This window comes from Calidris pugnax, unplaced genomic scaffold (assembly GCF_001431845.1).
Source record: "Calidris pugnax isolate Ruff unplaced genomic scaffold, ASM143184v1 scaffold11, whole genome shotgun sequence".
Lineage (NCBI taxonomy): Eukaryota > Metazoa > Chordata > Aves > Charadriiformes > Scolopacidae > Calidris > Calidris pugnax.
In genome coordinates, this window is record NW_015090803.1 from 3,834,119 (window position 1) to 3,846,824 (window position 12,706).

Genomic DNA, 12,706 nt, shown 5'->3' on the forward strand with positions numbered 1-12,706 from the left:
CCTGCGGCGCCGGGGGCAGGCTCCATCTGCGGCTCCGCGCTACGTCGGCAGCTGCGCAATGTGCGCAGGCAGCCCCAGGCCCACACCGCGCAGGCGCACCCGCGGCGCGAGGGAGGCGGCCAAGGCGCGTGCGCGGAGTGGCGCGCGGGTGCAGGCCGCGAGGCGGGGGCAGGCCCTGAGGCGGGGGCAGGGCAGGGTGTTTCCGCTGCCTTCGGCCGGGGAGAGGGTGACCGGTATCGGGGTGTTCGGGGGTGCCACAGGAAGGGAAGGGAAGATGAGAGTCATGAGGGCTGGAAAGCCCCACAGCAAGGGCTTGAAGGGGAAGGTGAGAATCATGAAGGGCTAAAAAGACTGTGAGTGGAGCATCTCTCTCATGAGGAAAGGCTGAGAGACCTGGCTCTGTTTTGCCTGGAAAAGAGAAAGGCTGAGACGGTACCTCATCAGTGTTTGTAATATATAAAGGGTGGGTGTCAAGAGGATGGGACCACACTTTCTCAGTGGTGCCCAGTGACGGGGCAACGGGCACAAACTGGAACACAGAAAATGCCATCTCAATGTGAGGGAAAACCTCTTTACTTTGAGGGTGACAGAGCAGTGGAACAGGCTGCCCAGAGAGGTTGTGGAGTCTCCTTCTCTGCAGATGTTCAAAACCCGCCTGGACGCGTTCCTGTCCAACCTGCTCCAGGTGACCCTGCTCCAGCAGGGAGCTTGGCTGGATGATCTCCAAAGGGCCCTTCCAACCCCTGCCATTCTGTGATCCTGTGGTTACAGTGGTGGCCGTTCTTATCAATGAGTTGGCTCCTGACTCTGTGACCACGTTCCTGTGACAGAGGTTCAAGTGATGGAAGAATCAGGAAATCTAGTGTCCCACCGGAAACTCTGATGAAATACTGTTACAAAAATTCCTGTTGGTGTGGTAGTCAGCCAAGCAAAATGCAGCAGTTGAGTTACTCCATACCTCAGTTATTACCGATTACATTTTTTTTACCTCTATTTGTGCAGTTCAGTGAAAAGGATGTCAAGTACCTCTGTTTTCTGTTGTGTCAATGTCCTGCCATTTTTTCAAGCACTGCATACAGAAAAAACTACCTTGCCATGTAAAACATTGCATAATATTTGCTAGCAGTCAAAAGGTCAAACAGATGCTTTTGCTATGCTATAGAGGAATGAATGACTATTGACATGACTGTGACTATAGACAAATATGACTATGGCCTGGTTACTAAAAATAGTCAGGGCTTAAGACAAAATTTGAAGAACAGTGTGGTTGCCTATGAAAAACTTCTATACAAATGAGGAGGTCTATAGAAAGAATACAAAATGCTTTTTATGGATAGTGTCACTAAAAGTTTGATACTATTAAAATGACTGATTTATCTGTGTGGCCTTTTGGTCTGTAAGTAAGCATTGAGACATATGTGAAGTACACTTTAAAGGCAGAGGAGTAATGGTGATATCTTTTATTTATGAGTCTCCAGTATATTTATCTGACCGGTCTTTCTGTAGTTATTAGTGGCATGAGGCAAGGCTGACCACTTACAGAAACAAAACATGGAATAAAAAAAAAGCCTGTGAGAAAGTATGATACTTTCAAAAACCTGAGAACGTGATTCCTTAGAAATTCAGAGAAATTAAAGCCAAGGAGTTGTAGTAAGAGGTGAAAGTCAGGACTTGTTCTAACAAATGCAATCCAGAGTTTTGAAAAAGTCTACTCTTTTTTCCTACCGGCTTGTTCTACGTTTTAGACTGACAGGTGATATGGAAAATTAGTTTATGCAGTAGCCTCTTACACAAACGAGAGGGCAAAAATTCTTCAAATACAGCATTTCCTCATTATCCAACACCATTACGTCCTGTTCAGTGGAAAGAAACTGAGCTTTAAGCATTACATTCTCAGGGAAGTCGGAGTCCAGGAGTCTTCCCCAAACACCATATAGACCTTATATGCCTCTGGAAGATAATAATAAGCAGTCTAGAAAAAAAGTCAGGAAGAATTTTGATCAAAATTACTGTGCTGTTTATTCTTAAAATCAATTTTCATTAAAGTAAAGGTGTAAGTTTCAAGTCCACATTTTTTTCCCAGGTTAATGTTACTTTACACATACGAAAATTCAGTCCCATTTTTTGAAAATGGATTGTTTCAACTTGAGGCCACACTAGGAGCCAAGTTCTTCATGCCGATACGTTCACAGAAATTAGTAGAGCGTGATGTAGGCAAAATCTTCCACTCGAATGCTTTTGGCCTTCCTGATCTAGAGCATTTCTGCTATAGAGCATTAAGTGTCTTTATGCTTTTTTTTTTAAATTCACAAGTTTGATCTCATTCCTTAGAGTAAAATGTGTATATTACAATTGTTTTTCTGTAACTGTAAACTATACCACTTCAGCTAATGTTTATACACTGATTTGAGAATTTTACTTGAAGAGGGCTGTGAAAATGCAACATATCAATTTATTTGTGTTTTTTTTACTAAGGGTTTTATGGACTTCTGCAATGAATGCAAAAAAGTGTTAAAAAAAGAAAGACACCAGCCAAGCTGTGAAAAATTATTATATATATGCAATGAGAAAATACACGAAAAGACATGATACCAAAAGGAGCTTTCAGCATGAGAACCAAAAAGGAGAATGTACACTCACAACAGTAAGTTAAATAAATAAATAAATAGATAAATAAATAAATAAAGTTAGTAATTTCTGCTGCTCTTAAACTCTTGGCTACTGGTATTTATATGTACCCTGCAGAATCAGAACTGTAAAGATTTCTTTTATTTAAGATTAAGATCTTTGAACTTAAATGTCAGCTTTTTGTATTGTGCTAATTTGATCATTTTCAGGGGCAGGATACTAGGCTTGACAGAACTTTGCTTTGAAGTAGCATTTCTGTTCTTTGATGAAGACCATAAATACGAAAAGAAAAATCCAGCAACTTGTCCTCTCCTGCTGCTTCTTCCAGTAGCAGGCATGGAAAGCAGAAACAGGATTTTTCTGCAAGTCTTGTTTTCATGTGTGACAGCCAAGAATAAAGAATGCTAAGAATTGCAAGGAGTAAGAGACATCTTGGGGAAATAAAAACAAATACAAAGGGAAAAATGGATAGAACAACTTTGTTCTGGAGATTTGAGGGGCAGAAATAGTTTTTGAATGACATAATATGCAGATGTGAGTCTGATAATGGTCTCATGCTATTTGGAGCTATTAGAAAGTATTGGAAATGAGAAAGTGTCAGCTAAAGTGCTATCCTGACAGGTAAGCAAATGAGACTGGCATTATGTGGAGCAAGAATGGCATAAGTAAGACAATAAGACAGAAACTGTCCACAAAGGGCTTTAAATGAAGGTAAATAGCTTGTGTCTCACTTGGGAGTCAGTGCAATGATGGTGCAGAGGTTGACTCAGTGACATAAGAAAATTATTTTCTTATAGCAGTTTGAATGAATTTAAGCAGAACAATTTTCATGACCAGAAAGGAGGAGGTTACTGTGTTAGAGATGTGAAGTATTAAGAGCTGTATCAAGAACTTTAGTAGCACAGATAAAAAAGCTAAACACTTTTTAAGTACATGTTCTGTGTATGATCTAGATGTACATTAGATCATCAACCTATACAGAGAGAAAAGATAAATTTACTTCCTTCATGTGGAAGTGCCTGTTATACAAGCCCCACCTGTAGGAGCATCTGAGGGTATAAAGGGATGGTTTCATTAAAAAAAAAAAAGAAAAAAAGGAAAGAAAAAAAAGTGCAAAGTAGGTCTCCCTTAAACATGAAGTCTAACTTGCATCTCTTCCCAGGAGAGAATTTTGAAATTACATCCGGAATATGTAATTTCTGTTTAGTCAAATCTTTTTAAATACGAATGTTGCACCAAGTTCTGCAGCCCTGGGAAGTTATACTGAAATGTGTGGGCTTTTGCTGTGCAGCACTTTGATACAGGTTAGTACCGTGTGCTTTGTTTAACTGACATACTTATCCAGAAAACTTGCTTAATTGGGACATCTCCTGAGGCACTGATGTGGGACAGTTACTACTGCTTACTAGCATCTGCCCCTGGTTATCCAGTGCTGCTTACGTCATCTCGCTGTTGCAGTCTCTTGGAACTTGCCTATACGAAGAAAACATTCCCTGCAATTACTTCCCTGAGGGTAAAATACTGTGCACTCTTGTGAAAATAGGCTTGTGATGGTGATCACAATTTCTGCGCTGATTATTACAGTGGGGAAGATATGGTAACTTCCCTTATGGTCTTGAAGGATGCTTCAGATAATGTTTTTCTTATGAAATTAAAAATACAGTCATAAGTAGTGTTGGATTGCAGTCATTTCTGTGTTTCTAAGATTCATATTGTCATTTGATTAGTTAATCGCCCATTTTCAAAAGTGTGAACATATTTTCACACTTCAACCAAGACAGTGTTAACAATGAAACTATAGATAGCAATAGAGATTAATTATCTATCGCACAAGTCTCTGCACCTTGTTCTTACCAGATAAAGAGAGCCTATCTGTCTGCACATGGTTGTGATTTAATTTTTTTTTAAACTCCAAACAATAGCTTTGGTCAAATGAGTTCAAATGAGTTCAAAGGAATATTTCAAATGACACCTCTTCAATATGTTTGCTGTTGACATTTTTGGTCTCGTTTCATGAAATACAGCTTCCAGTAAAAGCCTGTGATTCTTTGCTAAGCTTACCCGTGTGAAATGCATTCACTCATAGGTGAGAGATGTGGGGGAGTTTTAAATAAGAATTAACATTAAGAATCAAAGAAACATTTCCTTCTCTTCTTAAGGCAGCATACTTTTACTGAAGCCACTGTAAAGTTGTTCAGGGCCTTATTTGCAATTGCCAACTGAGATTTTCATTGGCTGGAGACATGTCTTCCAGAAGAGCGAAGAAGATGAAGGAGTTTGCAGTGTCTCTTGGTTGTGCAAGATGCAACATTTTATATTTATTCCCCCATATAAAATTAAACCTGTCCATACATCTGTTTTCTAAAGGTGTAAGGATCAGGGATCTCAACAGCAGAATCTGCTTTTGTAGGAAGAGGAAGCATTAGGCATGTTAAACTATCTCTGTCCTGTTTTATTAATCTAACTTCATTGATGTGAGACTTCTGAAGCATCTTCACAGTGCAAGCACAAGCCCTGTGTTGCCTTGGCCTTCCTCTTGCTGTAGAACTGCAGCTGGCATGTCACGAGGTGGCAAGCTCTGTGGCAGCAGTGCCGATGTCGAGTCCTGTGGCCTGCCTCTTACCTGGCTCTTAGCACTTCGCCAGGGTTGAAACCTTTCTCTTCATGGGCCAGGCCTTTCCACACATGATTCATGGGAGTTGGAGGCATCTGATCAGGGTGGCTACCATATTTTGTTTGTTGTCTTTCTAGCAAGACTGAAGTATTGTCTAGGGAGCTGGCCATCTGCTCAAGTAGAAAAATTGCATCAAATAATAATTATGTTTGCCAGTCACTACTAGATCTGATTGGCAGAGTGAAAAACACTTCGGTTCCTTTCCATTTCCAAAGTCTGCACACAGCAGCACAGTCTTTCACTGGCTTTCGTTCCTTAAAACTTCATCTTTTATCTCAACAGATTCAGATGTAACCCAAAGTTATAAACTGTACACCAGATGTAGATAACTGGACCACCGTCAGGATTTTCAAATAACAGTAGTTCACAATTGTAAAGGGAAAGGAAGGTCCACCATCAAACAAACCAGTCTATAAACTTTCATCATTTGATTTACCCTGCTTACAAGAACAATTACTTTTCAGGCTATGGTCAGAATGTGTTCTTGTCTGAATAACTTCACAACAGGTGAAGTCACCGATGAGACAGGGCGAGTCTCACTTGCACTGGTGGTTTTATTTGGAAACTTATTTCAGGCATTACTGAAGCTTTGGATTTCGGTTTCTCTCCTTCTGGCTCTGCATGCAGTCACAAGTTTTCTTTCTAGTTATGATTTTCTTTAAAAAGCTACTTAGCCATTCTCCTGCTTTATCCTTTCCCATTTTTTAAATGCCATACAGAGAAGGGCTAGTCCCTGATTCTATATGTTTAAAAGGAAATTGTTCAATGTTCAATATGGCTTCTAGGCTACAGTAACCACTGTGTGGTCCAGTCCTATGTGTGTAAGCTGGCACTGAAGCTGTTCCCCTGTCTTTCCATTAGTGCTACCTTGGACATTTCCTAATCACTCACTGGTCTGGTTTTAATTTGTTTGAGTTCTTTGTGCCACAGTAGGAACGTCTCTATGGAGGCAAGCTCTGAAGTTCTAAGGTACTTCCCAATCCATTCCTTAACGTAGACAGGTGTTACAGCTCCATCCTTGGTGTCAGGAGTTATTACAACTATAGGAAAAGAGTCAGACCATTAATAACTGAAACACTGGATGTAGTCAGTCCTGTTTGAGCACTAGTCTTGTTTGTATCTACTCTTTTTATGTAGTAAATCTCTGCTTACAGACACAAATTCTCTTAACTGCTGGTTGATTCTCTTAAGAATCATTGTCTGTTTCCTTAGTTCTGGAAATGTCTGCTTCTTACAGAATGCATTACCCTGTAATGTAGGATAACCATTCTGCCTTTAAAGTTCAACTGTAGTAGTTGCTTTTTTTTTCGTCTCTAAACCTCAAAAAGCCTTATAGATAGGGAAACAACAGTACAAAGAGCTTAAGCAGTTTGCCTGACTTTGTGGAAGAACACCACTGGTAGAGTAGAAATCTGAAGATCAAGCTCCTCAATTTATAGTCCATTGAGATGACGTAAGATTGTAACACTTCTCTTAGTTCAGGAAATTGGGCCTGAGTACATCCCATACTTCTGCATTTGTATTGGTGTCTTGGAAATGGTAATATCCGAGTCATCAGGGCAGAAGACAAAGGTGATTAAACAAAAGCTGCTTACTAACGTATGTGAAAAGGGTGCAGAAGTGAATGAGGAAAAAATGCCATTGCTGAATGTGATCCTGATACTGTCTAAAAAATTCTTTCTGTAACCAAATGGCTTCTTTTTTTCACGCATCAATCTCTCAATAATTAGTTTATAGTAAATCCTCATAGCTATCTGTAGGATAGTGTTAGATAATCATCCATGGTATGTTTCCATACCTCCTTACTTTACCTTGCTGAGAATCTGTGGTTTGTTGTCTCCTTCTTCATAAAATATAATTGGAGATACTGGGATTTGTGTTCCTTAAAAATTACAATAATTTAATACATTCACTATACTTTCACTTGTTTCAAATTCAAACTTGACACTTAAAGACTGATAAACAGGATGTGTGTAGAGGAAGATGCTTTTCAGACCATGGCAGATATGATCAAAACATGTTGGTTTCATAAAAGCTTTCCCCCCCGGTGTAGTTTTTAGGTGTATAAGATTGATGCAACAATAGTAATGCTGAACACAGCTTCTCTATATTCACCAGTCTGGAAAATTCAATCTGACTTTAAATTTAACACTACTCTGCTAAGGAGCCTCAACTGACCAGCACTGATTCTGTGGTTTTTCTTACTGAGATACAGATATTATCAAGGAGTAGTATTGGCAGTCCTAAAACTCCATAATCTGAAGTTCAGTAAAGGAAAGAAAGTCTTACAAACTTCTTTGTGTTCACCCATTGCTTCGGAAATCAACTACCTAGTTCCTAGTGTCTTATCTATGTTGTGCAGTTAGGCACTTGACTGTTTATAAGTACAGGAGTCCTATTGTTGAAGGCAGTGAAATTATCATGTCACATATTTTTGAGCTGAGAAATAAATTCTCACTGTAGCTGCAAACAAAAGTGATTTCTGTCCCCATCTCCCTTTCTCATCTTTTTGATGTTGCTGAGTATGGTTTTATGGCTGCAGTACTTTCACCTACTGACATTCATTTCAGTGTTAAGGGGGCACTGAATGCAGGAAAGGGAGACCTGATTTGAAAAGTCAGCTCTCGACATGTATTTCCTGGCAATATGATGCTGGTATGTTCCTAGTTATCCACCTCACTGGGGTATTTGCATCTTTAAGTAACACAGATTTTGTGATAGTTGATTGGTAGGGGTGCAGCAAGGGTTAGTTGCTGTTGATGTGGCAAGCCATAGCATTATTTGTAGAATACTGAGATATTTTTCAGACTGATTAATGTGACATGTTCAGTAATACATAGAATCCAAATGAAAACTCAAAAGATTTATCCTGTTGATTGCAGTTGTGTTTAGAAGGTCTTAAGAGCCTGATGACTTCTACATTCAAATTCTTTGCTGCAGAGCATTTAATTAGCTGTCTCTCTCCTTTGCTTTACAACCAATGTTCAACCTTTATTCACAAGTGAAAAGTATATGAAGCTGGATACAAAGATGGATACTCAATGGAAACTGTTGGCAAAGTTAGTAAAACAAATCTTTCAAGATCTCAGAAGTCCTAGACAGTTCTGAAATTTCAGTGGCAAAGATAACAATTTTAAGTTAGGGCAAACTGAAACTGGGAGTTGACTACAGATACTATGATTCAGGATTTCATAGTCAATCTCTTTGCTTTTCAATTAAATAATTGTTTAAGGTGTGGCCTATGTTTCTTGTCTTTTCCTAACAAGCTGCAATTTGTGATTGTAGATTTTACTTAAATATTTATATTATTTACCTATCTCTGGCATTAGTCTGATCATTGTGCATTATTAACATCAGCATCAGGGATTGGAGGCTGTTTCTTCAGGCATTATCTGTATATCTGTTCCAAAAATCTTGTAATATAAACAATTGAAACAACATAATAAGTGGAACTGAATAAAGGCAAAGAGAGCAAGAAGACATTACAAATAACATATTTGGTATGAACACATGTACTGCATATCTGTTATCATTATACATATGTGATACCTGTGGGATGTAGTATATATGTTATATATGTAGGTATTTAATTCTCTTTCCTATCCATCCTATAGAAATAGGAAGGAGCATAGCATCAAAGAAGACATGATTGAACAGTGATGTGTAAAAGAAAGTGTAACTAAGGTTTAACTTTCTGTCATGCTTTTACATAACTAGTGCTAAGCGTTAATCAACTCAGAAAAGCAGGGATTTTTGGGCAGGCCATTTCGTATTCATTGTTTTTTGGAGTTTTCTTACCCCACTCTTTATAACACCTTTTATTTAATTTCAGTGACTAATTCACATTTTAGAGAAAAGAATAGTTAGTGCTCTAAGCTTTCAATAAGGTTCATAACATCTCTGAGATTTCCCAGAACTTCTACAGCAAAATTACGGGAGAGCACATTTGGTACTTCTGGTAAGTTAAAGGCTCAAAACAAACAGAAAATTATTGTTTTAAAAAAATAACAATTACAAAAATTAACATAGAGAAGTAGAAAAACATAGAAAACAATTAAAATACCCATTCTACTAATCTTTCTATGTTTTACTTTGAATGGGAATTTGGAAATATAACTAAATCCACTGCAGAGGATGAATCAACTTTTCTTTCCTTAGCATTGTGTTCTACGACACAAACATGTAAATCTCCATCAGTATCATAATTTGTATTCAGTTAAGTACCAAAAAGTTGATTGCAGAGTGTGATGAATCAATTCCCATGCTGGGATAAACCGTAGAAAGGGGAAGCTGAAGTTTGAATTTCATCATTGTCTGATATGGAACAGCAGATTATGATTAACAGCAAGATTTTAACCCTTGTGTTCTAAAAATCATTGCATTTGGAATTTCAGAATAACTTTTTCACTTGGCTATGCTATATACTGTTGCTAGCATCTATAGAAATAGAAGCTCTTTGTTCTGAGGGTCCTTTCTCCCTGTTTAGAAAAGAAGATGTGGAAATTTGCACAGCTTGGTATTTATTTACTCAGCTAGGAAATCCCAGTGAAATGGAGACAGCCTAGTTAGCTGGAGAAATCATAACACCTTTAGAGAATCACAATTTTATTTTATTTTTTTTATATGTTTTTATTGGTTTCTTAAAAAGTGCTTCTTACACCTTCTTGTTATGCTTCTTGATTTTTCATTCTAGAAATATATACTGTAAGTATAGAATCTTAGTGTTACACCTTTTCTTCTGTTGCTATTTCATGCATAGAAAAATATTATTATTCTTTTGCTCTCTATTGCAAGCGTGACAGCTCGGCCTTGCATAAGGATCGCTTTTTGTCAGTTTTAGCTGGAGAAGCAGCAGTATGTTGCAAAACTTTTGTCTGCCATTGCTGGCAATCGGTATTCTTATTATGGTTTCAGTTTGAAACCCATTGGTATGCCAGCTATGCTGTCATCCAGTATCCTCAAGTTCGTTAATATAATTCAGTTTTTACCACAGTTCATCTCCAAATTTGTCATATTAATTGTCTTTCTTGCCATCCTGTTTTGTGCATGATAGTTTTTGTTTACTTTTATAAATATAAAGGTTTGGTTGGTGAGTGGCACCTGATCTGTACCAGTACTGACAGATGTGCTAATACAAACGAGGTGTGTGGGTGAACTGGAGTTTCTGCAGATGCACTTTTACAGTCCCTTCATATGCATCTGCTTCTTGCTTAGCCATTTACGTGTTAGCTTGCTATTTACTGTAAAAAGCAATCCCTAACCTGGAATGTCAAGTCATTAAATATATTGCATATGCAGGGATGCTACCAGTTTGAAGTTCTGAAATGCATTTGCACTTTTACAACAGTGATGGTAGCTATTAATACTGTAACTGAAAGTAAATAAATACCTCTGTATTTCAGCTCTCATATTCTTATTAAGAATATGAAATTAAGTCTTTTTAGTCAAAAAATGAGGGGAAATTTTGAATTTAATTTTTTTAAGCTTATGTATGGTTTACACAAGCAGGACTGTATGTTAGTTTAAAAAGATGAAGCAGTTTGCTTTATCGTTAAGCTTTTAGAATAGTATTATGGTTAAGAATGTCTCACATTGATTTCAGTTGTAGATTTCATTGTGAAAGACAGAGCTACTCACATATATGAGACCTAGAATATAATCCTAACCAGAACCATCCAGAGTAAGTGCAAGCAAAGGACCTCTAGGAAGGTGTAACCAGTTGTGGTAGCATCTTAACCTCCATTCTTCTTCTTATTGTGTCTTCAACAAAGATGAAGAATTGTTCCAAAGAAATTATTACGATACTTTATGTAATTAAATAAGTTAGCATTATGTAATTAAAAGATCCATTTGAACATTTTAGCCTTAAACTCAAATGACTGTCCAGATGATTAGGACATCCATCTATTGAACACAATTTGTATTGAATTCTGTCTTGCATAGCCCAAGTTCTACCTGAGCTACAGCTCAGCTAGAACATGACAGCTGCACAGACAGAATTCTTTTGATATCAAGGAACATATATTGGCCATTTTATTGACTTCCTGTTCAACAAGCCATGTTCAGCTTTGAACCTAAGGAATTCAAAATGTCCATAATTTTTTCCTCATAATTTCATTCCATTGCTGAAAGCGAAAAACTCACAGTGTACCACCATCTGTAAATTCTCAGCGCTGACCAGGTTAGGGCCCTGCAGGCGTCCAGTTGAGGAGCTCTGGTTTCTTGACAGGGGTGACACTCAGTCTCCAGAGTCGAGGCCACAGAAGGCACCTTAGGGAGACCTCCTGCTGGTGGTGGACCCACACTAGGAGGGTGAGAAGCAGCTGCAGTGAGAGCCGCTCGCCAGCCTGCCTGCTGGAGGTACGGGGCTATGGCAGTGCAGAGCCAGGGTAGGGGAAAGCAGCAGAATCTCAGCAGCTCTGTCCTTGCCAGGTTAGGGAATGTGTAACGGAGCAGCTGTTGGATATGCAGTGACAGTTACCACGACCACCATGGCTTTGCTGGCTGACAGCATGTCTCCCAAAGGGGGGTAAAGCATGGGCTACTCTAATCAGATGTTCAGTCGGAGAAAAATGAACTTTCTGTCATTCAAGTCCTTCTGGGTACTGCAAAGAGAACAAAAGAATACAGTCATTAAAAAAAAGTCACTGGCTACTGACCTACCTGTCAATAAGCATTAAAGAAATGTGATGCTACTGCTGAGAAACTATCAAATTTGCTCTAAAGAGCAATGCTAATGTCAAATATGAAGTCAGAATTGATGTTGATTTGTAAGAATCATGCTGGAAACTGAGTGATGCTTTTGGTTTTATTGTGAAGGAAAAATCCTCCACAACAGATACTTGTATTAACAAGGGAGAAAATCTGCTAGTGAAATAGGGAGAAAACAGAGGGGAAAAAAGGAATTTTTTTATTCCAAGCACAGTTTGGGTATAGTATATTCCTCACAGTTCACAACAGTGGTTAGGTTCTGGAAATTGGCAATAAACCCTGAGAAAGATTGAACGTATTGTCAGAATAGTTGTTTGGGTTTTTTTTAAAGAGGTGCATTCAGTCTCACTCAGGGGGAAGCTGGAGTGTGCAGTGAAGGGAGAATAGCAGGTGCTAACATACTTCTAACTGGAGCTAGAAGCTGTGCTACTGTAAAAAAGCAGTTTTTCTAGGAAGCATCTGCAAGGCCCTCTTCAGAAGAAGACATGCACACAGAAGTTCCATTTCTGCAGATTTAAATTCATATCCTGTTTCGGAAAAGAAAGAGCTGTGTGGTCTCACTTCAGCTTTTACTGTGTTTGATGTGCATCAGAAATACCCTTTTTCCTCCTCGCTTTTCACACACTATCATTCAGAAGACCACTGTAATTCTGTAAGTGCTGTGCTGTTCTGGCAAGGTGGTTTTGCCATAAA

At 38.6% G+C, this 12,706-nt stretch overlaps 1 protein-coding gene across 1 annotated transcript in view; it reads right to left on the bottom strand.

The window, feature by feature from the left end:
• Positions 1-107, bottom strand: part of CMC1 (C-x(9)-C motif containing 1) — a 40,252-nt gene extending 40,145 nt beyond the window's left edge. The window contains exon 1 of the mRNA XM_014937757.1: positions 6-107. Coding sequence (XP_014793243.1) covers positions 6-26 — 21 coding nt within the window. The 5' untranslated portion in view covers positions 27-107. The remainder of the gene's footprint in view (positions 1-5) is intronic.
• Positions 108-12,706: the final 12,599 nt, after the last annotated feature.